Here is a 27,578-nt window from a genome sequence, read left to right as displayed (position 1 = left end):
CTCTAAATGTTGCTCAAAATGGAGGAGTACCGATTTATCTGCTGAGGAAGGACGGAACATGGTAATTAGCAGCGGGTTTCCTTGCCCATGTTTAACCTGAAGCCATGAGACGTCATGAGGCCTGGAGTCAATGTTGAGGACTCTCAAGGCAACTCCCTCCTGACTGTGCAGTCACCTCTGCTTGGTCTGTCCTTTCAATGGGACAGGATATATCCAGGGATGGTAATGGTGGTTCCTAGGGCATGTCAGGTATGGTTCCATGAGTATGACTGTGTCAGATTGTTGCTTTATTAGTCTGTGAGACAGCTCTCCCAATTTTGACACCACTTCCCAGATGTTAGTCAGGAGAACTTTCCAGGATTAACAGGGTGGTTTCTGCTGTTCTGTTTTCTGGTGCCTAGGTCAATGTGAGCTGGTCCTTCATTTCTTTGTTGAGACTTTGTAGGGATTGATATGACTGAGTGGCTTGCTAGGCTATTTCAGAGGGCAGTTGGGAGTCAACAACATTGCTGTGGGTCTGGAATCACATACAGGCCAGACTCCAGATGAGGATCTCAGATTTCCTTCCCTGAAGGACATTAATGTGTTGTCAAGAGGAGTTGGAGAGTCTGCAAATGGTTATAGACAGTGAGTGTGTAAAAGGTTGTCAGATGGGAGAAATTGTGAACTTGTCCATTTTGGCATGAAAAATAGAAAAGCAATGTATTATTTAAATGGTGAGGAATTGGAAAACTTGGTGTGTGCAGAGGGGCCTGGGTGTTCTGGTACATTAATCAGAAGATGTTAGTTTCATGATACAGCATGTAATCAGGAAGTCAAATGGAATGTTGGCCTTGATGGCAAGGGAAAATGATTGTAAAATTGGGGAGTTCCAGAGAATTCTTCCAAACATTCTGCAATGGGATCCTTAACATCAAAGATTTCAGTAACAGGACAAAAGCTTCAATCCATGATACAGTTATTATCACCATCTTTCACTCAGGCACTGAAGCCCTCCCCTTCATTATGCCCTTTCACCAAGACCTCCATGCAGTGCCATCTCCCATGAAACCCTCCCATCAGTGTTTCCCTGATCAAAGTCATTCCTGCATAATTGCAATGTCCTTTCTTTCAAGAGATATAGACTAGTTTGAGATGGTGCTGACCACCAATGTGACTGCCCCTTGCCAATGTATACAGGTAATCGACAGTGTCATTAAAATTGATTGGATGCCGACACAGGGAGAAATGGAGGACTACAGATGCTGGAGATCAGAGTTGGAAAGTGCAGTGCTGGAAAAGCACAGCAGGTCAGGCAGCATCAGAGGAACAGAAGAGTTAACGTTTCAAGCATGTGCTGTTCATCATCATCCCCATCATCTTCATCATCACCAGCCCCACCCTACCCCATTTATCTCTCAGCCTCCTTGAGGCTCTCTCTCATTCCTGATGAAGAGCTTATTCTTGAAACATGGCTTCTCCTGCTCCTCAATGCTGCCTGACTGGCTGTGCTTTACCAGCACCACACTCTTTGACTCTGGGTACGGACACAGTTGAAATGAGTAAGCAGCAAATTCATGTCTGCCTGCATTGTAATCAACAGGTATGAATTTTTACAGCAATCACATTTAGTCCTGTCTGTGTAATAACCCCGTGACAACAATGGAATCCTAATCCCAATAAACGCTAGAAAAAGGAATTATTCTTACCTTTGAACTTCTTAGATGCCCACTCTCGTGAAGCAGAAGTAGAATGGAGGGAGAAAGCAAAGAAAGATTTGGAAGATTGGTACATACAACAAGCAGAGCACCTCGAAGAAATGAAAACTAATAACAGGTATTCCTGTATTGCCGAGAGCTCAGTATTGTCATGTATCAAACAGTAAACCCACTGGTAGGAGTGGTACACTGTCCTGTCTTAACATTTTGCCAATTTATTTTGCTTTTGAATGGAAAGATTTTATCCAACTATTAAAAAGGAATTATGTTCTGAAATGTCAGTTTAAATGAATAAGTAAATAATTCAGTAAGGAACATGAGACTGGGAGGAGGCCATTCAACCCTTCAAACCTGTACTGTCATTCAATTTGATCTGGTCTGTACCTTAGCTCTATATACCTGCCATGGTTTATATTCATTCATTTCCCTTCCAATCATAAATCTATTCATGTAACTTTACAAATTTTCAATTGAACTCCAGCCTCAAATGTTTCTTTGGGAAGAGGCAGGAGGTTTAGGGGGAATGTGATGAAAATATGTTCACCCAGAGGATGGTGGGAATCTAGAACTCAGGAGGGGAGAGGCAGAAACCGTCATATCATTTAAGAAGTATTTAGATATACATTTGTGATGCAAAGATATACAAGGCTATGTGCCAAGTGCTGGAAAATCGGATTCGCACAGTTAGGTGGTTGTTTCTGACTGGAGCAGACTCAGCGGGCGAAGGTGCTGTTTTTCTGTGCTGTAGATGTCCATGACTTCTTTGGTCAAAGGAAAACAGGCCAGATTTCTCCAAATGAACCTAGTGGCTAAAATGTTCCATCCCTGGAATCATTCTGGTAAATCTCCTCTACAACCTCTCAAGGCTCCTCACAACTTTCCTAATGTGTGATCAATCTTTGAATTGTGGCCTACGGTAATATATGTAGTTTATACGGTAATATATGTAGTTTAAGTTTATACATTTATGGTTGCAGATTCTCACTTCCCTCATTTGATTTGTTTGACCAGTTCTTTGCCTTTCTGATGAAATCGTAGAGCTAATGAGGGAAAGTGTTTCCCAGTTTATCAGGAAGGGAAACACACTAAACAAAGCAGTGCTTCAAGAAGACACCCTCCCCACTGCTCCCATCTCCAGGGCGATTAATGCTGGCCTACCCTACAATGCTTATGTCCTGTGATTTTTAAAAAAAACTCTGTTGGCCTTTATTAATGATTGAATCACTTGCTTGTGAATCAGACTTTGCCTAAAGATACATGATCTTTGAGCCAAATTCACAGAAGTTTTCAGTTTCGACTTGGTTGACATATGTCTACTTGCCCTCTCATTACATCAACCATTGCATTCAGCTTGGCAGTGCTACTGACTAGTCACCATCTGAGTTCACATTCCCACTGTTGGCAGCAGCTTATCACCCCTCTGACTGATCTCAGCTGCATGTAACTGGTCCATCCCGTGCCCTATCTGAGAACCAAGCAGCATCTATGGAAAAGCAGGGTCATGCAATGCAATCAGTTTTCTTCTTAATTCTGTGATTTACTTAGAATAATTTGAGAGTCTCTGCACACACTCACTGTTTCCAGCCAATATGTTCTTGCCTGGTTTTTATGTTTGTTTAGCTTGATTTTAGAAGAACAGGCTTCTATTCACTAATTGATGTTCAGGGAATTCTCCAACGTAGAATCTACTACTCTCTTTTATCATAACCTGTAGAATTTGACACATTATCATCCTGAATTAACCATCAGTGATGTCTCTAAATTTAAGATGGCTGAGCTTCCTCTGTAAATATTCTGCTGCTTTAATAAACCATCCTTCCTTGCTATTGTGCTGTAGGCTGCCAGAGTCCCAGATGCATTCAGGGTATTATAGAGATGTACAGCACGGGAACAGGCTCTTCGGTCCAACTTGCCCGCTCCAACCAGATATCCCAGTTTGACCCAATCCCATTTGCCACCATTTGGCCCATATCCCTCTAAACCCTTATTATTCATGTACCCATTCAGGTGCCATTTAGATGTTGTAATTGTACTAGTCTCCACCACTTCCTCTGGCAGCTCGTTCCATACACCCATCACCCTCTGCATGGGAAAGGTATGCCTCAGGTCCTTTTTAAAACTTTCCCCTCTCATCTTAAACCTATGCCGTCTAGTTTTGGACACCCCCACTCTCAATAAAAGATCTTGACTATTCACCCTGTCCATGCCCCTCATGATTTTATAAACCTCTATAAGGTCACACCTCGGCCTGCAATGTTCCGGGGAAAGTAGCCCCAGTTTATTCAGCCTCTCCCTAAAACTCAAACCCTCCAGTGCTGGCAACATCCTTGTAAGTCTTTTCTGCACCTTCTTAAGTTTAACAACACAAGCCCTCTCATTCCTACTTCATAGTTTTTTTTTAATCAACCTTCTCCGAGATCTTATTACACACCTATGGATTAACTTACTAAAAGGAAGTTTGCACCGAACCTCAGCCAAAGGTGTGGTGAGGGGGCAGTATTTTAACCTGTAAGCACTCTTACCAATTGTCTCTGCTGAATTCAAAAAGTAAATTTGCTACAAAATGGACAGGAAAAGACCAATGTGGGATGCCACATTACTCTAGTGAAACTACCTCTTCACTTTTCCTATCCCCATCCTTCATGACTGGACTTTAGGGTAGACATTATGTCAGAAACCCAAAGGAGTTGGGAATCCTCCACCTCAATTCTATTTTAATCAACTGGGTGCAACTAGATCTAGGCATTCCCACCTGCCACTTTCTCCAGGCCCAGGAATTTCAGGTCTTTACAAGTAACTCTATGTTTGTTCTGGTTGTGTTGTGCCTCACCTTTATCTTGCATCTGATCTCTCTCTGAATGCTGCTGTCTGTGGATTACACCACCAACCTTTCGATTCTAGGATTCTGGATGAGGCTTTCTACAAACAACCCTTCGCCGATGTGATTGGCTATGTGTATGTTTCTCTTCTTAATATTTTCCTCTTTCTATTTTCACCTCTTGAGCAATTCTTTGTGAAATGTATTTGCTTTTGCTTTGACGATGTTCTGCCACATTTGACTTAACTGCAGATTGCTGAATATTAGGGAATAGAGTGTTCAAGTTAATTTTCAGTTTTGTTCAACTAAGTCACCAGATTTACCATGTACAGACCAAACAAAAGATGGTATTTTTGGCTCAGCAGTAGAACTCTTGACCCTGAGTTAAAATCATAGAATTGTAAAATCCCTACAGTGTGGAAACAGGCCATTTGGCCCAACCAATCCATGCCAAAAATAACCCACCTAGACCCGTTTCCCCACTCTACTACTCTACATTTACCCCTGACTAATGCACCTAACCTACACATCCCTGAACATTATATGCAATTTAGCATGACCAATTCACCTAATTTGCACATCTTTAGACTGTGGGAGGAAACTAGAGCACCCAGTACAAACTCCACACAGACAGTCGCCCGAGGCTGAATTGAACCCGGGTCCCTGACCACTGAGCCACCGTGTTTGAGTTATATAATTACAAGTTTATCTTTTAAGTTATTCTTTCTAATTTGTTAGAAAACGTTATGAAATTGTTATTCAGTGCATTTATTGAGTACGCATTGTGAAATTTCAAAATTCATTCACTCCGATTCCTGGAATTCCCTCCCTAATAGTATTGTGGTCCACCCTTGCCAAATGGACTGCAGTGGTTAAAGAAAGCAGTCACCACCACCTTCACAAAGGGCAATTAGGGATGGTCAGTAAATGCTGGCTACCCAGTGACACCCACATCTCATGAAAAAAATGGTGTTTACAGAAAATTGGGAATGACTGACACCTGAATATAAAACACTGCAAAAGCCAAGTTAATCTGTCCATAAGTGTAAACTGGAAATATCAGTAACATCATCCTGGAACAGCTATGAACTCCATTATATCTAATAGACAAGGGTCAATCAGTTAGATAGTTTGGTGGATTAGGTGTTTCACTGCAATGTCAGGGACCAGCTCCTTCAGTTTCTGAAAACTATTCCACACCTTGCCCTCAAAACAGATTCAGGTGCAATGTTAGAAAATGAGGTGAAATCATAGTCTTACATTATAGATTACAATTTTAAGATTAGATTAGATTACTTACAGTGTGGAAACAGGCCCTTCGGCCCAACAAGTCCACACTGATCCTCTGAAGAGCAACCCACCCAGACCCATTCCCCTACATTTACCCCTTCACCTAACACTACGGGCAATTTAGCATGGCCAATCCACCCTAACCTGCACATCTTTGGAGTGTGGGAGGAAACCGGAGCACCCGGAGGAAACCCACGCAGACACGGGGAGAATGTGCAAACTCCACACAGTCAGTCGCCTGAGGCGGAGAATTGAACCCAGGTCTCTGGTGCTGTGAGGCAGCAGTGCTAACCACTGTGCCTACGTCGGAAATGGTCATTATGTGTTTGTGCTTGTGTTAGCTCACCGGTAGAGCTATTTGGTTATCTCTGTTCCCCTTTGCTGTTTATGCCACGGATCTACAACTTTGCTCTTTTAAAGATTTTGTCATATTCTTTTGCAAATTCCCATTGAATCAGCTTCCACTGTACTTGCCAGCAGCCCATTATGAACGTTGTGCATAAAATGTAATTTCTCTCATCACCTCCTCTCACCATGCTGTATTTCACACCCAGTCATTCCCCCCCCAGCTCTTAACACAAATCTGCTTCTTCTGGTTTTTGACCTGAGAGCAGTTCCTTTCACATTTTGCACACCAGGTCACTTAACAACTGACAATAACAAATTATCATAGTTAACGATTTTATTGATTGTGTATGATGTGAGACTTCCCCTGTGATTATGAGAACTCCCCCACTCTTGTTTCATCTGAAGGAATGAATTAAATTTGGGATCGTCAACATGGCTTTATCAGAGGGAGGTCATGCCTAACAACTTTGTTAGAATTATTTGAAAATGTGATCAAGCAAGTGAGGGGAGTTCAGTTGCTGTATTTTATGTGGATTTTAGCAAAAGTTTTGACAAGGTCCCACCTGATTGAGAAGGTTAAAGCACATGGAATTCAGGGAAACATGGTGAGATGGATCAGAAAGTGGCTTATTAACAGAACACCAGAGAGTAGTAGGAGAATGCTGTTTGAGTGACTGGAGGCTAGTACCAGGACTCTTCTTGTTTGTTATATACAGAAATGATATGGATGAAAATGTGGGAGGAATGTTCAGCAGATTTGCATACAAGACCAACATTGGTAGAGTGGTTAATAGCAAAGAAGGTTGTAGGTTCCAGGAAGATAGATTGTAGGTTGGTCAGGAGGACAGACCAGTGGCAGATGGTATTTAACCCTGACAAGTGTGAGGAAACAACAACAAGATGAGGGAGTATTTATTGAATGGCAGGACACTGGATAGCTTAAAGAAATAGCAGGATTTTGGGGAAATTATTCACAGATCCCTGAAGTCAGCCGAGCACGTGAATAGGGTAGTTAAGAAGGCATATGGAACACTTACTTTCATCAGTCATGACATAGAGTATAAGAGCAAGGAGGTAATTCTGGAGTTGTACAGAGCGTTGGTTAGGTCACAGCTGGAGTACTGTGTACAGTCTGGTCACTTCACTATGGGACGGATATGATAGCACGAGACGGGCTACAGAGGAGGTTCACCAGGATGTTTCCTGGGATGGAATAATTGAGCTATAACGAGAGACTAGATAGGCTTGGATTGTTTATTACAACTGAGAAGACTGAGGGGGGACATGATTGAGGGATATGGACAGGGTGCATAAGGAGCAGCTATTCACCTTAGGTGAAGGGTCAATCCTGAGAGAACACTGTTTTAAGTAAGGGGCAGGAAATTCAGAGGTGATTTGGGAAAAACGTTTTTCACTCAGCAGGTGATGGGAATCTGGAATGCATTGCTTTGGAAAATAATGAAGGCCGGAAACCTTACAAGCTCTAAAAATATTTGGATGAGCACATCAAATTCAAAGATGTCGGACAAGTGCAGGAAATTGGGATTACTGCACCTTTAGGTGAATATAGAACAGAAAACATAAAACAGTACAGCACAGTACAAGCCCTTTGGCTGTCCATATTAGTCTACCTACTCTAAGATCTACTCTAAGATCTGACTAACTTACATACTGTTCATTGTATTAACTTCCATATGCCTACCCAAAATCGCTTAAATGCCCCTAATGTATCTGACTCTATTACCACCGTTGGCAATGCGTTCCACGCACCGACCACTCTCTGTGTAAAGAACCTACCTCTGACATTGCCCCTAAACCTTCCTCCAATCACCTTAAAATTATATCCCTTTCATGATAGACATTTCTGCCATGGGGAAAAGTATGTAGCAATCGACTCTATCTATGTCTCTCAACATGTTGTACATCTCTAGTAAGTCACCTCTCATCCTTCTTTGCTCCAATGAGAAAAGCCCTAGCTCCCGCAACCTTCCTTCAGTCCATGCCCTTCAATCCAGGCAGCATCCTGGTAATCTCCTCATCATCTGTAAAGCTTCTCTATCCTTCCTATAATGAGGTGACCAGAACTGAGCACAATATTCCAAGTGTGGTCTAGCCAGGGCTTTATAGAGCTACAGCATAATCTTGCGGCTCTTTAACTCAATAACCCTACTAATGAAAACCAATACGTCTTCTTAACAACCCTATGAACTTGAGTGGCAACTTTGTGGGATCTATGGACATGTACCCCGAGATCCTTCTGTTCCTCCAAGAATCCCGCCTTTAACCCTGTATTCTGTATTCAAATCCCACCTTCCAAAGTGAATCACTTCACGCTTTTCTAGGTTGAATTCCATCTGCCACGTCCCAGCCCAGCTCTGCATCCTGTCAATGTCCCGTTGCAACTACAACAGCCCTTCACAATATCCACAATTGTACCAACTTTGGTGTCATCAGCAAACTTACTAACCCATCCTTCCACTTCCTCATTCAAGTCATTTATAAAAATCACAATGAGCAGAGTTCCCAGAACAGATCCCTGCGGAATACCACTGGTCGCGAAGCTCCAGGCTGAATACTTTCCATCTACCACCCACCCTCTGTCTTCTATGGACCAGTCAATTCTGTATCCAGACAGCCAAATTTCCCTGTATCCCATACCTCCTTACTTTTTGAATGAGCCTACCATGGGGAATCTTATCAAGCGCCTTGCTAAAATCCATGTACATCACATCCACTGCTCGACCTTCATCAATGTGTTTTGTCACATCCTCAAGAAATCCAATAAGGTTTGTGAGGCATGACCTGCCCCTCACAAAGCCCTGCAGAGTATCTATAATCAAACTATGGTTTTCTGTGTAACTATAAATCCTGTCAGAATCCTGTCCAGTACTTTGCCCACCACTGATGTAGGACAGATTGGTCTGTAATTCCCAGGATTATCCTTATTCCCTTTCTTGAACAAGGGAATAACATTCGCTGCCCTCCAATCATCTGGCAATACTCCAGTGGACAGTGAGGATGCAAAGATCATCGCCAAAAGCGCAGCAATCTCTTCCTTCGTTTCCTGTAGTAACCTTGGGTATATCCCAATTTTCAACATATCCTCTTTCTTAACATCAACCTGTTCTAGCATGTCAGTCAGTTTCACGCTGTCCTTATAAATGTCAAAGTCCCTCTCAGTAGTGAATACTGAAGCAAAGTATTCGTTAAGGACCTCCTCCAACTCCAGCCGGAAGTTCCCTTCCCTACCCCGGTCAGCTCTACCCTCACTCTGGCCATTCTCTTGTTCCTCATATAAGTGTAGATTACCTTAGAGTTTTCCATAATCCTGCCAGCTAAGGCTTTTTGATGCCCCCTTCTAAGTCCATTCTTAAGTTCCTTCCTGCCTTCCTTATAGCCCTCTAAAGCCCTTTCTGATCCTTGCCTCAATCTAAGTAAGCTTCCTTCTTCCTCTTGACTAGATATTCCACATCACTTGTCACCCAAGGTACCTTCACCCTACCATCCCTTCCTTGCCTCAGTGGGATAAACCTATCCAGCACTATCAGCAGGTGCTTCCTAAACAGGTGGTAGTTATGTTGGTGCAGACTCAATGGGCCAAAGAGCCTTTTCTGCGCTGTATGACTCAATGAACCTGAGAATCTCTCTCCTCTCCCCACTTTCAATCCCCTCCCACACACTTCTGCACCATTACCCCCTTCCCTCTCCCATTTCACTATCCCAAGTTTGCCCTCTCTGTTCCCATTCTTCTCTCCTTCTCCCCACTCACCGATTGCCCCACTCTGATTTCCTCCTCCTACACTCTCCTCTCCCACTCTAGACAAAGCTGAGAGAGAGAAACCATGAAAGTTTGAGGGGCATGTTGGCTATTCTTGATTTGAAAAAAATGCAATCAAAGACTTGATGGTATACAAGCAATGACTCGTATTGCAGTTCAAAAAGACAGCTCACCACCACCTTCTCAAAGAGCGATTAAAGACACGTAATAAATGCTGGCTAGCCAGTGACACCCACATTCCACAAGAGAATTTTAAAAATGGGAGCCTTTGAAAGCTTATCGGGTTTGAAGATGATAAATTCCTGAACTAGATCAGCTCCATGCCAGAGTGTAGCAGGAAGGTGGCTACATAGATAGTATATAATTCTGTCGATCCTAGAAATGTTCCTGAAGATTGGAAAGTAGCAAATGTAACCCCACTATTTAAGCGGTGGAAAGGAAGAATGGAGAATGACAGATCTATCAGATTATTGGAAGTAGTAAAGAAATGTCAAAATCCATGTGATAACTGGACACTTAGAGATTCCTGATGAAGGTCTTTTGCCTGAAACGTCCATTTTGCTGCTCCTTGGATGCTGCCTGAACTGCTGTGCTCTTCCAGCACCACTAATCCAGAATTTGGTTTCCAGCATCTGCAGTCATTGTTTTTACCACTTAGAGAAGTATGACAAAACTTGACAGAGTCAACATGGATTTAGGAAAGAAAAATCATATTTGACAAAGGACAGAATTTTTGAGGATGTTACTTGTGGCAGAGAGAAAGAAGAACAAGTGGAAATGGTGTATTTGGATTTTCAGAAAGCTTTCGTTAAGGACCTGCACAACAAAATTAAACAAAATCAGAGCATAAGGGATTGGGGTACTGTGCAAGTAGGGATTGAGAGTTGGTTAACAGACAGAAACTGAAGACTATGGATAAACATAACATTGTGAGGATGGCAGGCTCTTACTGTTACAGGGTTACTGACAGAATCAGTGCCAGGTTCACAGCTATTCACAGTCTGGATGTTGGGACCAAAGGTAATATTTCCAAAACTAGCTAGGAGTGTAAGTTGTGAGGTAGATAGAAACCTCAGTTGAACTCGGACAGGTTTAATAAATGAGCAAAAATATGGCGTGTGAAGTGATTCACTTTGTTAAAATCAACAGAAAATGGTGAGAGTTCTTGAATGGTGACAGTTTGGAAGTGCTGGTGTTGGAAGAGAACTGAATGTTCTTGTTTATGAGTCACTTGAACCTATCATGGAAATACAACAAATAATATGGACAGCAGGAGATATATTGCAACCATTGCATGGGAATGTGAGTACAGAAATAAACAGATCTTGCTGCAACTGTGTAGACCCTTGCTCTATCCTCACCTGGAAGATTGTGTTCAGTTTTACCTTCTTATCTAAAGAAGAATTTACTTGCCATAGAGGGAGCACAACAGAAATTCCCCAAAATTATTCCCCAGATTAATCCCTGGGAACGGTGGAATTGTCTCATGAGGAGACTGGGTCTGTATTTTCCAGAGTTTTGAAGCATGAGAGGTGATCTCACTGAAGCTGACAGAATTCTTACAAGGGGTGCCAGGGTGGATATAGATAGGACAGTTCTCCAGGTTAGAGGTTTTGAAAAGGGGGTCCTAATGTCTGAATAAGGGATAGGTCATTTAAGATTGAGATGAGGAAGAATTTCTTCACTTGGGGGGTGGCGCAGTGATGAATTTTGTAATTCTCTACTCCAGAGAGTTTTGGGTGCTCAGTCAGTGAGTATGACTGAGAGATCAATAGACAAAAGACATTAAAGCATATGGTGATAGTACAGATGCACAGTCACGAGAGTATGTACTATCTACAAGATGATCTGTGGAAATTCACCAAGGCTGCATAGACAATATCTTCCAAACCTATTTCCACTCCATTTAGAAGGACAAGGGCAGCAGAAACTTGGCAAAACCACAACCTTCAAGTTCCCTTCCAAGCCACTCACCATCCTGACTTGCCTATACATTGTCATTCCTTCAGTGTCACTGGGTCAAAATCCTAGAGGGCCCTTCCTAAGGGCATTGTAGGACTACTTTAAGCACATGGATTGCAGCAGTTCAAGAATGCATCTCACCACCACCTTCTCAACAGCAACTATAAACAGGTAATAAATGCTGACCCAGCCAGAAATGCCCACACCCCATGAACAAATTCATATAAAGCAAGTAGCATCTCTGAAAACTCCATAAATTGATAAAGTGAGCTTATTGTTCACTCTGCACCCTAAATTTCTTTAGGATATCATCCAATTCCCTTACTCATGACAGTCTCGTTCTCTAACGTGGAGCATCCTGATATTGCAATGGGTAAAATTTCAGTCTTTAATAAATACAAAAATGTGTCAGAATTATTTAGCATTGGAATAATGGGCATTTCATCAGAGCTCTTTTTTTTCCCCCATTTAATCTGCCCGCCCTTCATCCTATCAGAGACATCTCTTTCATTTTTTTCCCATCACATGTCCCCGGCTCCTGATTGAAATATGGAACTTATGGAGCAAAAGGAAGCCATTCAGCCCTTCGAGACTGATCTTCCACCCTTCAATAATATCATGATTGATCGGATTATTGCCTTAAGATCACTTTACAGTCTACACCCGATAGCCCTCGATTCCCTTATTAACCTCTAGCCGTTACAGCTTTGAGAAAAGGCTTGGCAGAATCTTACACTCTTTGAAAAATGCCATGGGTCATGACCATTTCTGGCTCCTGACATCACACTGATCCAGGAGTGGCACACGTTCCTGAAGAAGGACTTATGCCCGAAACGTCGATTCTCCTGCTCCTTGGATGCTGCCTGACCTGCTGCGCTTTTCCAGCAACACATTTTCAGCTCTGTGTCTCAGATTGGCTGGGAGTGGGAGCAGGGGCTGCACAGGCATGTGGGTAAAGTGCAAACATACCTCCAAATGGAGCATAATATGTACAATATAATATGTACAATATAATATATACAATATAATATGTACAATATAATATATACAATATAAGGGAAATGTAAAAATGAAGGATAGCCTCAGCTGACACAGCTAACCCCACCCCTCAGCCAGGATTACTCACCCACCCATCCCAGCAGGCTCCAATGTCCCCTCCAACTCACCACCAAAGCCACTGGCTGTGATCTGGTGATGGCTTCTTAATGGCGGATGAGAGGATATACCAGAGAAACTTCTCAAAGCTCCAATAATTGAGCTGCTGGGATGAGAACATATTTAAAAATTATCCTCTTGTCTCCAGTTTGTGTGTTGTCTGCCTAACCTCAGGAATTTACCAGCAGGTTCCGGTGAGATCTTAATCAAATTAACTATCTGCCCAAGTCCACAAATCAGGGCTGCCAGTTCCCATGGCAACATCCCTGCAGAAAATCCTACAGGTATGGGGAACTGCCCAGAAATGCAACTTACAAAACGTCCCCATTCCTACCTGAAAGATGCTGTCTATTAATTTTATTTCTTTCTCCATTTATGCAGCAGGACCTGCTAGGTATTTGCTGCAGTTTGTTTTCAGTTTCAGATTTCCAGTATGTATTTTACTTTTAATCATAGAACAAAGGGTTCTTTTTTTTATTGTGATGGTGGAAGTGTCTGAGATATATAATTATTGTTTAAAACTAAAACTGCTTTTAGTTAACTCAGTTTTGCTGTTAATATTTTAAGTATAACAATCGAGGTCAGAATAGGTTTTGACTGTGGGTGTAAATTCGCCTGAAGTCAGTGCCATGAATCAGTAATTTTACGCTGCTGCAGCTCACACGTCTCTATTTACTATTGAACATAATACAGTTCTGAAGTTTCAACTGTAATAATTTCCAACATACAAATATATAACTCTTCTTTCTTCCTTTTTCGCTTTCCAATATGCTGTGAAGCACAAACATAAAGCAACACTGCTACAACCTACAACAGTTAAGTGAACCATTCTTAACTCTTTCTGGGTACAAACTGTCAAGGAGTCAATTATGAGACAATGCAAGTTTCTCAGCCAGGGGTGTCCTTTAACAGAAACACAGGAGGAGCCGGTGTTGGACTGGGGTGTACAAAGTTAAAAATCACACAACACCAGGTTTAATTGGAAGCACTAGCTTTCAGAGCACCGCTTCTTCATCAGACAACCACCTGCTGCAGCACACTAAGTACTTGTTTACAGATCAATGTTTACAGATTTATAATTTCAGATGGCGACCTCTACTGTCACAACTCATTCTGATGAAAGCTTATCAATCTGAAACAATAACTCTTTTTTTCTCACAACGGATATTGTGTGACTTGCTGAGTATTCCCAGAATTTTCTGTTTCTTATTATAGTTTTCCAGCATCCATATTTTGCTTTTTATGATAAATAATTTTCAGAAATAGTATCAAAATTTTCAAGGAATTAATTGTAAGATTTACAGCTTAGAGGGAAGCCTTTGATCCAAATCTTGTTTCCCTGTCCTTTTCCATTATTCTTTCTTATGCAGTTCCTTTATGATGTTAATAAAGCAAAGAATTGCAGATGGTGAAAGTCTGAGACAAAAACAGAAAATGCTGGAGAAACTCAGCAAGTCTGGCAGCATCTGTGGAGAGAAAGAAGAGTTAACATTTTGAGTCCAGTAACCGTTCATCAGAACTGATATTCTTATTGATGGTATTGGCTCCAGTCAATACCAGGGGTAGCGAACTTCCAGGCAGGAAATCTGGAAGGATAGGTATCCTGGACTTGTTGCTCAATACCTTTTCCGGATTTTTCCAGTTATCACCCACACGTCTGATTGACAGATGAAACCTCTAACTCATTTGCACCAACAGGATCCATTCCCATGTTTTTTTTAACGTTTTGCTGTTCCACCTTTATCTCCTTTTTTTGTTACTTCTTTCAAGAATTCAATCAGATTGAGGACATAAAGAGTGAGACTGGGATCGGCTGTACAGTACTGAAGTCCTTTGTATAATCTTAACATTTATTCTGGGTTTCATTTTGATGCAGCAATCTAAAATATTTCTTAAAACCAGGTGAAACAGGAATAACTTCAATAAAAAAAACTCAAGAAAATAGGTGACAACCATTCATTAGTTCATTTCTTGGGGCACTGCCTTGACCAATCAAAATCAACCTGCCTAGTTTAAAATTTGAACAAAGCCTGGCAGTTAACTGTCAATCAGAATTGATATTGTGTTTCCGTGGAAATGCTTTTACCAATCAGAGTCCACTTGCCAGTCAGTCAGTATTCTCTTCTTCTCAGTATAAATGTTATTATTCCCCTTGATTTTGTATTCTTGTGAATTGTCCTGATGAGTTCAAGGTGAAAAGCTTTAACAAAATGTATCTTTCTAAATAATACTCAAGTAAAATTATTTTCATCTTGCTTCAGGTCAGCTGAAGACCCAGATGTGAGTGAAGGTCAAGAGGTTGTTGTGGGCTCTGAGTGGGAGCATGTGTTACACCTTTGTGATTTGAGCTCCAAGACCAGCAAAGTGTCCAAGGATGTGTCACGGATGCGATCTGTTCTCATGTCTCTTAGCCAAGTGCCACTGACTCTAAAGTGAAGTCGAAACAGTCAGGCTGGCATTCTTTAAATTCTAATCAGCGAAATATTACCTTCCATTTCTGAATTGTGTGGGATGTTTTGCTCGTGTTGACATTTGCTGCCTGTGGTTCCTTCCTCCTTCCAAGTTGAAACTGTTTTCAAAGAGGAACATGTCTCAGTGATGAGCTCTGACAGAGTCGATTAAATTGTGTATTTGCTATTTGCTTTGTGTGAATTAATGTGTGTGATTTTCTTGCTCTGAGAATACAGGACTGTAGTACAAGACATATCATTTACTGTAATATAGTAAAAACTACAACATAAATCTGCTATCAGTCTAATGAAATAAAATTTCTTGACATGTTGATTACAGAGTGGAAGAATTTTATTTGCAAGAATTTTTAAACATTGCCTTGCTTCGGTGTTTCCCTTTGAGTTTGCAGGTGGTGATTTCATACCTGAGTCCAGGATTTCAGCACAGAATCTGGAACATAAGTTACATTGTGAGAGAGCTTTGCTCATCCTCTTCCAAGTTGGTGTTCAGGCTCCTAGCACACTGTAAAAGGATATTTCTCCCAACATCCTAGCCAACATTGCTCACTCAAACACCATTATGAAATGGACTATTATTTTGCGAAATCTTGCTGTTAATAGATTGGGTATTTTGTTTGCCTCAAAACAATGATTAAACATTTTTTAAAAATTAATTAAAAGTGAACTACTTTAAGAGAGAGGAAATGATCAGTCAATCTAAAAATAAATTGTATGAGGGCTTGAGAGAAATAACTGGAAGATTAAAGGATTGAAGAGCTGAGTGGAGCACTGTGTGGGGGATTGGCAGTGGGAGTGGATGAGCGCTGTGTAGGGAGTTGGCAGTGGGAGTGCGTGGAGTCCTGTGTATGGGGTTGGCAGTGGGAGTGAGTGGTGTGCTGTGTAGGGGGATTGGCAGTGGGAGTGAGTGGAGCGCTGTGTAGGGGGATTGGCAGTGGGAGTGAGTGGAGCGCTGTGTGGGGTGTTTGGCAGTGGGAGTGAGTGGAGCGCTGTGTAGGGGATTGGCAGTGGGAGTGAGTGGAGCGCTGTGTGGGGGATTGGCAGTGGGAGTGAGTGGAGCACTGTGTAGGGGGATTGGCAGTGGGAGTGAGTGGAGCGCTGTGTGGGGGATTGGCAGTGGGAGTGAGTGGAGCGCTGTGTAGGGGATTGGCAGTGGGAGTGAGTGGAGCGCTATGTAGGGGATTGGCATTGGGAGTGGGTGGAGCACTGTGTAGGGGATTGGCAGTGGGAGTGGGTGGAGTGTTGTGTAAAGAGTTGGCAGTGGGAGTGAGTAGAGCACTGTGAGGGGGATTGGCAGTGGGAGTGGGTGGAGCGCTGTGTGGGGTGTTTGGCAGTGGGAGTGAGTGGAATGCTGTGTAGGGGATTGGCAGTGGGAGTGAGTGGAGCGCTGTGTGGGGTGTTTGGCAGTGGGAGTGAGTGGAGCGCTGTGTGGGGGATTGGCAGTGGGAGTGGATGGAGTGCTGTGTGGGGGATTGGCAGTGGGAGTGAGTGGAGCGCTATGTGGGGGATTGGCAGTGGGAGTGAGTGGAGTGCTGTGTAGGGGGTTGGCAGTGGGAGTGAGTGGAGTGCTGTGTAGGGGGTTGGCAGTGGGAGTGAGTGCTGCGCTGTGTGGGGTGTTTGGGAGTGGGTGGAGCGCTGTGTGGGGGATTGGCAGTGGGAGTGAGTGGAATGCTGTGTGGGGGATTGGCAGTGGGAGTGAGTGGAATGCTGTGTAGGGGGTTGGCAGTGGGAGTGAGTGCTGCGCTGTGTGGGGTGTTTGGCAGTGGGAGTGGGTGGAGCGCTGTGTGGGGTGTTTGGCAGTGGGAGTGAGTGCTGCGCTGTGTGGGGTGTTTGGCAGTGGGAGTGAGTAGAGAACTGTGTGGGGTGTTTGGCAGTGGGAGTGGGTGGAGCGCTGTGTGGGGTGTTTGGCAGTGGGAGTGAGTGGAGCGCTGTGTAGGGGATTGGCAGTGGGAGTGAGTGGAGTGCTGTGTGGGGGATTGGCAGTGGCAGTGAGTGGAGCGCTGTGTGGGGTGTTTGGCAGTGGGAGTGAGTGGAGTGCTGTGTGGGGGATTGGCAGTGGCAGTGAGTGGAGCGCTGTGTGGGGTGTTTGGCAGTGGGAGTGGGTGGAGCGCTGTGTGGGGTGTTTGGCAGTGGGAGTGAGTGGAGCGCTGTGTGGGGTGTTTGGCAGTGGGAGTGCGTGGATCGCTGTGTAAAGTGTTGGGAGTGGGTGGAGCGCTATGTGGGGGATTGGCAGTGGGAGTGAGTAGAGCGCTGTGTGGGGTGTTTGGCAGTGGGAGTGAGTGGAGCGCTGTGTGGGGGATTGGCAGTGGGAGTGAGTGGAATGCTGTGTAGGGGATTGGCAGTGGGAGTGGGTGGAGCGCTGTGTGGGGTGTTTGGCAGTGGGAGTGGGTGGAGCGCTGTGTAGGGTGTTGGCAGTGGGAGTGAGTGGAGTGCTATGTAGGGTGTTGGCAGTGGGAATGGGTGGAGTGCTGTGTAGGGGATTGGCAGTGGGAGTGGGTGGAGCGCTGTGTAGGGTGTTGGCAGTGGGAGTGGGTGGAGCGCTGTGTAGGGGATTGGCAGTGGGAATGAGTGGAGCGCTGTGTAGGGGATTGGCAGTGGGAGTGGGTGGAACACTGTGTAGGGGATTGGCAGTGGGAGTGAGTGGAGTGCTGTGTGGGGGATTGGCAGTGGGAGTGGGTGGAGCGCTGTGTAGGGGACTGGCAGTGGGAGTGAGTGGAATGCTGTGTGGGGTGTTTGGCAGTGGGAGTGAGTGGAGTGCTGTGTAGGGTGTTGGCAGTGTGAGTGAGTGGAGCGCTGTGTGGGGGATTGGCAGTGGTAGTGAGTGGAATGCTGTGTGGGGTGTTTGGCAGTGGGAGTGAGTGGAGTGCTGTGTGGGGGATTGGCAGTGGGAGTGAGTGGAGTGCTGTGTAGGGGATTGGCAGTGGGAGTGGGTGGAGCGGTGTGTAGGGGATTGGCAGTGGGAGTGGGTGGAGCGGTGTGTAGGGGATTGGCAGTGGGAGTGAGTGGAGCGCTGTGTGGGGGATTGGCAGTGGGAGTGAGTGGAGTGCTGTGTAGGGTGTTGGCAGTGGGAGTGGGTGGAGCGCTGTGTGGGGGATTGGCAGTGGGAGTGGGTGGAGCGCTGTGTAGGGGATTGGCAGTGGGAGTGAGTGGAGCGCTGTGTGGGGGATTGGCAGTGGGAGTGGGTGAAGTACTGTGTAGGGTGTTTGGCAGTGGGAGTGAGTGGAATGCTGTGTAGGGGGTTGGCAGTGGGAGTGAGTGGAGTGCTGTGTAGGGTGTTGGCAGTGGGAGTGAGTGGAGCGCTGTGTAGGGTGTTGGCAGTGGGAGTGAGTGGAGCGCTGTGTGGGGGATTGGCAGTGGGAGTGAGTGGAGTGCTGTGTAGGGTGTTGGCAGTGGGAGTGAGTGGAATGCTGTGTAGGGGGTTGGCAGTGGGAGTGAGTGGAGTGCTGTGTAGGGGATTGGCAGTGGGAGTGAGTGGAGCGCTGTGTGGGGGATTGGCAGTGGGAGTGAGTGGAGTGCTGTGTAGGGGGTTGGCAGTGGGAGTGATTGGAGCACTGTGTAGGGGATTGGCAGTGGGAGTGAGTGGAGCGCTGTGTGGGGGATTGGCAGTGGGAGTGGGTGGAGCGCTGTGTGGGGGATTGGCAGTGGGAGTGAGTGGAGTGCTATGTAGGGTGTTGGCAGTGGGAGTGGAGCGCTGTGTGGGGGATTGGCAGTGGGAGTGAGTGGAGTGCTGTGCAGGGTGTTGGCAGTGGGAGTGAGTGGAATGCTGTGTAGGGGGTTGGGAGTGGGTGGAGTGCTGTGTGCGGTGTTTGGCAGTGGGAGTGGGTGGAGGGCTGTGTGCGGTGTTTGGCAGTGGGAGTGGGTGGAGGGCTGTGTGGGGGATTGGCAGTGGGAGTGAGTGGAGTGCTGTGTAGGGGATTGGCAGTTGGAGTGGGTGGAGCGCTGTGTGGGGAATTGGCAGTGGGAGTAAGTGGAGCGCTGTGTAGGGTATTTGGCAGTGGGAGTGGGTGGAGTGCTGTGTGGGGGATTGGCAGTGGGAGTGGGTGGAGTGCTGTGTGGGGGATTGGCAGTGGGAGTGAGTCGAGCACTGTGTGGGGGGTTGGGAGTGGGTGGAGTGCTGTGTGCGGTGTTTGGCAGTGGGAGTGGGTGGAGGGCTGTGTGCGGTGTTTGGCAGTGTGAGTGGGTGGAGGGCTGTGTGCGGTGTTTGGCAGTGGGAGTGGGTGGAGGGCTGTGTGCGGTGTTTGGCAGTGGGAGTGGGTGGAGCGCTGTGTGGGGGGTTGGCAGTGAGAGTGGGTGGAGTGCTGTGTAGGGGATTGACAGTGGGAGTGAGTGGAGCACTGTGTGGGGTGTTTAGCAGTGGGAGTGAGTGGAGCGCTGTGTTGGGTGTTTGGCAGTGGGAGTGGGTGGAGCGCTGTGTGGGGGATTGGGAGTGGGTGGAGGGCTGTGTGCGGTGTTTGGCAGTGGGTGTGAGTGGAGGGCTGTGTGGAGTGTTTGGCAGTGGGAGTGAGTAGAGCACTGTGTGGGGAATGGCAATGGGAGTGAGTAGAGCGCTATGTAAAGGGTTGGCACAGACTCAATAAGTATTCAAGGGCGATAAAGAATCATAATCCTGGGCTTCTGTGAAATCGACTTATAAGTAAATTCTGCTTTTTAATTTAATTGTGTGAGAACCTGTGTGATAATAATTCTAATGCCTATCTCACACTAACCATTACATTGTCTTTCCCATAAACTCTGCTCATGACAACCTCTGCTTCATAGAGAGCCGGACAGGCCATCATGTCTACACTGACCTCTGTACACTAGCCTCTCCTGACCCGTCGGCACTAGCCTACACTGACCTCTCTACACTGACCTCTCTACACTGACCTCTCTACACTAGCCTACACTGACCTCTCTACACTAGCCTACAGTGACCTCTCTACACTAGTCTACACTGACCTCTCTACACTGACCTCTCTCTACACTAGCCTACACTGACTTCTCTACAATAGCCTACACTGACCTCTCTTCACTGACCTCTCTATACTAGTCTACACTGGCCTCTCTACACTGACCTCTCTCTACACTAGCCTACACTGACTTCTCTACAATAGCCTACACTGACCTCTCTTCACTGGCCTCTCTACACTAGTCTACACTGACCTCTCTACACTAGTCTACACTGACCTCTCTACACTGACCTCTCTCTACACTAGTCTACACTGACCTCTCTACACTGACCTCTCTCTACATTAGTCTACAGTGACCTCTCTACACTGACCTCTACACTAGTCCCATTTTCCAGCACTTGGCCAGTGGTGTGCTAATGTTATGTTATTTCAAGGCCATCCTGGTACGTTTAAGGATTGAGATGTTTACTGCTTCCGCTGTCCTACCAAGCAGTGCATTTCACATTCTTACCTCTTTCAGATGGAAAAGAAATTCTCAAACCCTGCGGAAACTTCCCACCTTTCACCTTAATATGAAACCGCAGTGGAGTAGGGCGGCCAAGCCCAGGGCTTTTCTGCTCCCGTACACTTTCTTTCTCTTTCATCATCTTCTAATTAGGTTTGCTCTTTCTCATTTATTTTCTTTTTTTCCATTTTCTTTTAAGCCTCCAATAGCAGCAGCAGGATGAGTCGGACATGCTATCCCAGTGGCTCAGTAAGCGGTCTTGCTCCGGCTGTGTTTTCTGTTGTTCCTAACTCGGCTTTCCCTGAGTCCAGGAGCTGTTTACTGGGCGGTGATGAAATTTGTCTTAAATTTACTTAATTTTATTAATATTATATATGCTTTCTGTCATTGATGTAGGTGCCGTGTTGGAGCAACTTATAAAACTTTTCACTGTATTTTTCATTTAAAAGTGCGTGTGACAACAAATTTATATTCTATTCTCATCGTTAGTGGCTGACAATGGGTTGGTTGCAGGAGCAGCCCATTTATGACAAGGCCTGGTGTAGGAGGTTGAGAGCTAGGACAAGGGCCCAAAGATGATTGAACTTGATATTGAGTCTGGAAGGCAACAGAGTCTGCAAGCAGAAAATGAGGTACTGTTCTTCCAGCATACACAGAGTTTCACTAGAGCACTCCAGCAAGCCAGAGACAGAGATGTTGGCCAGGGAACAGAGTGGTGTGCTAAAGTGACCGGCAACTGGAAGCTCAGTGTCATTTTTGGTGATAGAACGTAGGTGTTCTATGAAGCAATTACCCAGTCTGCATTCCATTTCTCCAATGTGGAGAGACCACATTGTGAGCAACAAATACAGCAGATTAGATTGAGTGAAGTGCAGATAGTCTGAGCAAAGTCAGCAGCCACAACAGAGGAGAGAAAGTGGGGGTGAACAGGGGGATAAATATCTGAGGAGCGGGGTCAATCAGAGTGACGCTGGAGGTGAACAGCAGGATAAATACCTGAGGAGGGGTACGCAGAGAGAATCCGCAGCCATTTTCGGGACAGCAGTGATACATGGAGCATGTGGAAGGGCGTTCAGACCATCACCAACGACAGAGCAGTATCACCTGATTGTGCGCGTGATGCCTCCCTCCTGGGTGAGTTGAATAACTTTTAGGCACCGAGTTTGAGGCCACCACCCTCTCCCTCGTCTGACGTGAGGAAAACCCTCTGCAGAGTCAACCCAGGGAAGGCTGCTGGACCAGATAACATCCCTGGCAGAGTGCTCAGAGGATGATCTGATGTACTGGTGGATGTTCTCACGGACACCTTCATCATCTCCCTGAGCTGCGCCATAGTTCCAACATGCTTCAAGGTCGCCACCATCGTCCCCGTGCCGAAGAAGTCTTCAGCGTCCTGTCTCAATGACTTCCGCCCTGTTTCACTAAACACCCATCATGAAGTGCTTCGAGAGGCTTGCGATAAGGCATATTAAAACCCTGTTGACCCCCCTCACTGGACACCCTGCAGTTCACATATCATTCCAACTGCTCAAGAGATGATGCTATTCCCACCACCCTCCACCTGGCCCTTACCCAACTGGAGAAGAAGGACAACTATATCAGATTACTGCACATCGACTTCAGTTCTGCATTCAACACTATTATTCCTCAGCAGCTGAATGGAAGCTGATTCTAATGATCCTAAATACCTCCCTTTGTAACTGGATCCTGGAATTCCTGAACCTCAGTCAGTCTGGATTGGGAACAGCATCTCCAACACCATCACACTGAGCATGGGGGCCCCACAGGGCTGTGTGCTCAGTCCACTGCTGTTCACCTGCTGACACACGACTGTGCAGCGATGCACAACTCGAATGACATCATCAGGTTTGCTGATGACACGACTGGAATGATGAGTCAGCATACAGAGAGGAGGTTAATGGACTGGTGCAGGGCCAACAACCTGTCTCTGAACTTGGACAAGATGAAAGAGTTGGTTGTTGACTTCAGGAGGGCACGGAGCAACCACTCTCTGCTGGACATCGTCGGCTCCCCTGTGGAGATCATGAAGAGCACCAAATCTCTTGGCGTCCCCGTGATGAAGAATCTCACCTGGACCCTCAGCTCCATAGCCAAGAAAGCCCAGCAGAATCTATACTTTCTGCGCAGACTGAGGAAAGCCCCCCCCCATTCTCACCACAGTCTACAGAGGGTTCATTGAGAGTACCCTGAGCTGCAGCATCACTGCCTGGTTCAGGAATTGCACTGTCTTGGGTTATAAGACCCTACAATGGATAGTGAGGACAGCTGAGAGGATCATCAGGGTCTCTCCCCCCTCCATTAGAGACATTTACACCTCATTCTACATCAGAAAGGCTAAGAGCATTGTGGAAGACCCCACACACCCCTCACTCAAACCCTTCTCCCTCCTGCGATCTGGCAGAAGATATTGGAACATTTGGTCTCTCACAGCCAGACTGTGCAACAGTTTCGTCCCCAAAGCCATCAGGCTCCTTAACACTATAGAATCAGACTCTGTTCCATCTGAAATTCTTTGCACGAGTTAGAATTTGCTGCTAGAACAACATTTTATTGATTATCATTTTTTTATTACACTGTAATTTGTGCACCACTGTGGCTATTGTCTTGACGTGTCAGGAATTACTGTGCTGTCTTGCGTGTTTTGCATTTCTTGCGCACTTTATGCCACCCTGAGTATGATGGTGTAGTTTGTGCTGTCCATGTAGCACCCTCAGTCCTGGAGGAACACTGTCTCATTTTTACTGTATCTGTTGTATCTAGTAGAAATGACAAATAAAGTTACTCTTGACTTGACTCTCAGAGTGAACCTGGGGGTGAACAGCAGGATAAATACCTGAGGAGCGGGGTCAGTCTGAGTGAACTGGGGGGGGTGGATGGGGGATAAATACCTGAGGAGTGGGGTCAGTCTGAGTGAACTGGGGGGGGTGGATGGGGGATAAATACCTGAGGAGTGGGGTCAGTCTGAGTGAACCGGGGGGGGGGTGGTGAGTAGAGGGATAAATACCTGGGGAGCGGGGTCAGTCTGAGTGAACCGGGGGGGTGGATGGGGGATAAATACCTGAGGAGTGGGGTCAGTCTAAGTGAACCGGGGGGGGGGGATAAATAGCTGAGGAGCAGGGTCAGTCTGAGTGAACCGGGGGGGTGGATGGGGGATAAATACCTGGGGAGCGGGGTCAGTCTGAGTGAACTGGGGGGGTGGATGGGGGATAAATACCTGAGGAGTGGGGTCAGTCTGAGTGAACCGGGGGGGGGGGGGGGGATAAATACCTGGGGAGCGGGGTCAGTCTGAGTGAACCGGGGGGGTGGATGGGGGATAAATACCTGAGGAGCAGGGTCAGTCTGAGTGAACCGGGGGGGGGGGATAAATACCTGAGGAGCGGGGTCAGTCTGAGTGAACTGGGGGGGGGGGGGGAATAAATACCTGGGGAGCGGGGTCAGTCTGAGTGAACCGGGGGGGTGGATGGGGGATAAATACCTGAGGAGCAGGGTCAGTCTGAGTGAACCGGGGGGGGGGGGATAAATACCTGAGGAGCGGGGTCAGTCTGAGTGAACTGGGGGGGTGGATGGGGGATAAATACCTGAGGAGTGGGGTCAGTCTGAGTGAACCGGGGGGGGGGGGGGGGGGATAAATACCTGGGGAGCGGGGTCAGTCTGAGTGAACCGGGGGGGTGGATGGGGGATAAATACCTGAGGAGTGGGGTCAGTCTAAGTGAACCGGGGGGGGTGGATGGGGGATAAATACCTGAGGAGCAGAGTCAGTCTGAGTGAACCGGGGGGGTGGATGGGGGATAAATACCTGAGGAGTGGGGTCAGTCTGAGTGAACCGGGGGGGGTGGATGGGGGATAAATACCTGAGGAGCAGAGTCAGTCTGAGTGAACCGGGGGGGTGGATGGGGGATAAATACCTGAGGAGTGGGGTCAGTCTGAGTGAACCGGGGGGGGTGGATGGGGGATAAATACCTGAGGAGCAGAGTCAGTCTGAGTGAACCGGGGGGGTGGATGGGGGATAAATACCTGAGGAGCAGGGTCAGTCTGAGTGAATAAAGAGCTGAATCTGCAGGTGGGGCTCTGGAGATTACAGCACAGCTCAAAAAGTGACTTTGGGTTTGGCTGCTTAAGGAGCCAGTTTCACTGACTGAATGAGCTATAGGGAGAGGCTGAATAGGGCCGGGCCTGTTTCCCTGGAGTGTCCTTATAGAGGGGTGACCTTATAGAGTAAAACCATGAGGATAGGGTGAATAGCCAAGGTCTTCTTCCCAGGGTAGGGGAGTCCAGAACTAGATGGCATAAGTTTAAAGTGAGAGAGGAAAGATTTAAAAGGGACCTGACGGGCAACTTTTTCACGCAGAGGGTGGTACGTGTATGGAATGAGCTGCCAGAGAAAGTGGTGGAGGCTGGTACAATTGCAACATTTAAGAGGTGTCTGGATGGGTATATGAATAGAACGGGATTAGAGGGATGTGGTAAGTGTTGGCAAATGAGTCTAGATTAATTTAGAATATCTAGTCATCGTGGATGAGTTGGACTGAAGGCTCTGTTTCTGTGCTGTATAATTCTATGATTCTGATTTGTATAATGGCATAGAAAGCCATATATCCAAATTTGCTGATAACACATAGTTAAGCAGCATTGTTGACAGTGTAGATGATAACTGTAAATCATTGAGGGATTTTGATAGGCGAAGTGAACGGGAAGAACTGTTGTTGATGGAATTCAATGTCAGTAAAAGTGAGGTTATTTCTCATTTTGCAGTGAGGAAGGATAGATCAGGGTACTTTCTAGATGCTACAAAGTTAAATACAGAATATGTCCAAAGAGACTTGGAGTTCAGGTGCAGAAAGTTTTAGAAAGTCACAAGCAGGTGCAGAAAATAATCAAGAAAGTTAATGGTACCCGTTATTGAGAGGACTGGAGTACACAGGGATTACACTTCAGTCATACAAAACCCTGGTGAGATGGCACTGGGAGTACTGCGGGCAGATCTGGGCACCACACCTTACGGAGGGTATATTGGCCTTGGAGGGAGTACAATGTAAGTTTAGAAGAATGATTCTGTAGGGGTTGTAATGAGAAGAAACTGCAAATTTGGCATTTTTTCTCTAGGATTTAGAAGGATAAAGGGTGATCTGATCAAAGTGTTGAAGATATTAACAGGAAGAGACAAGGTTGATAATGATATATTATTTCCACTGGCTGGGGATGAGGTGACATTGTCTGAGCATTAGGGACAGAGTGTTCACGAGTCATTGAGTCATACAGAAAAAGCTCTTTGTCCTATCGAGTCCGCACCAATATAATAACCAGGAAACGTGCTTTAATTCCAATTTCCTGCACTTGTCCCATGTTCTTGAATGTTATGATATTTTAAGTACTTATAAAGGTTGAAGGTGAAATAACTCCAGAGCCAGTATCCCATCATCAAACCACCCTTTATTTACACATGTATAGTACATGATACTGAGCCAACTGGCTCAGAGCCAGCTCCGAGAGTGAACAGAACCCCCTGTTTACTTAAGTCTTTTCTTTTTGCCCACTTCAACAAAGGGCAATGCTGCACTGCTGGTTATTTGTTTTTCTTTTTCCTTTTATTTCTCCCATGCTGTGTGCAGGTGTCGGTTACAATGAAGAACAACAGGCATGTAAAACTTTATTTACATTCCACCACCAGGAAGGAAGGAAACACGAAAGTGGCCAGTGACAAGCAGTGCCCTTCACATCAAAGGGCAGTGCTGTGTGATCAAACAGTGAAGGGGAGGGTAGGGATTGAATCAAAATAGAGTTGGAGGGAGAAATAATGCACTCCACTCCCTGCGGCGCCCACCTCTCCCTGAACAACTCCAGGGTGTTGGTCGACACCGCGTGCTCCTTCTCCAGAGACCCCCGGGCTCTAACGTAACCGCGGAAGAGGGGCAGGCAGTCGGCCCTAACGACCCCTCACACTCCTTTTTATTTTTTCTCTTTTTTTCTTCTTTTTTTCCTTCTTTCATATTTTCCCTCACTACTGCCTCACTGCAGTGGTGCTTATTCATTCCCCAGCACCATGTCGTGTGTGTGATGGTGTGAGACACAGTGAGGAACAACAAGTGTGTAAGTGTTTATTCAGTTTCCACCACCAGGAAGAAAGAAAATACCCGAGTGGCCAGTGACGAGCAGTAGTGCCCTTCACATCAAAGGGCAACGCTGTGTGATCAGACAGTGAAAGGGGGAGATCCAAGATGGCAGTGATCCAGTATGTCTGCCCTGCTGAGGTCTGCACCAGAGCCCAGACAAAGTGGTGCAGCTGCACGTCAGTTTAATTGATTAACAAAAATGACTGAGGGAAAAGGACCATGAGCATTACACTGAGTAGGGCACTCCCCGGCAGCTACGGACACGTCTGCAGCCGCAGCGTCAGCCTCCATGGCCGCCGCCAGGGACTTATCTGTGGAACACAGCCAGATCTCAGAGTTTGTGAAACGCCAAGAGAAGAACGATTCAGCGATGGAGGAGACCCAGACCAGGCTGGAACCGATCGTGGCCACACTGCAGAAGCTTGACCAGGAGATCCAGTGACTTGGGCGACACATCGTGGAGGTGGTGCAGTGGACCGTGGCTTCCAAAACCGCAGCAGAATCCTCGGTGGGTTGGGTCGAGGCCCTGGAACAGCG

The 27,578-nt window shown here is 46.1% G+C and overlaps 1 protein-coding gene across 3 annotated transcripts in view; it reads left to right on the top strand.

Moving 5' to 3' along the window:
• The window catches only part of LOC122539556 (clathrin light chain A-like), a 70,299-nt gene extending 54,467 nt beyond the window's left edge, over positions 1-15,832 (top strand). The window contains exons 4-7 of one of the 3 annotated variants that reach the window (XM_043674538.2): positions 1,704-1,815; positions 4,599-4,652; positions 13,828-13,863; positions 15,310-15,832. In XM_043674538.2, coding sequence (XP_043530473.2) covers positions 1,704-1,815; positions 4,599-4,652; positions 13,828-13,863; positions 15,310-15,484 — 377 coding nt within the window. In that variant the 3' untranslated portion in view covers positions 15,485-15,832. The remainder of the gene's footprint in view (positions 1-1,703; positions 1,816-4,598; positions 4,653-13,827; positions 13,864-15,309) is intronic. The other 2 variants (XM_043674539.2, XM_087979845.1) reach the window with 2 other exon arrangements.
• The last annotated feature ends 11,746 nt before the right edge of the window (positions 15,833-27,578 follow it).

The sequence above is a fragment of the Chiloscyllium plagiosum genome, unplaced genomic scaffold (assembly GCF_037043375.1).
Source record: "Chiloscyllium plagiosum isolate Xiang-an unplaced genomic scaffold, Cpla_swu_hap1 HiC_scaffold_36, whole genome shotgun sequence".
In the NCBI taxonomy this organism is placed as follows: Eukaryota; Metazoa; Chordata; class Chondrichthyes; order Orectolobiformes; family Hemiscylliidae; genus Chiloscyllium; species Chiloscyllium plagiosum.
The sequence above is the reverse complement of the archived record's forward strand: the minus strand, read 5'-3'. Positions and strand labels throughout refer to the sequence as shown.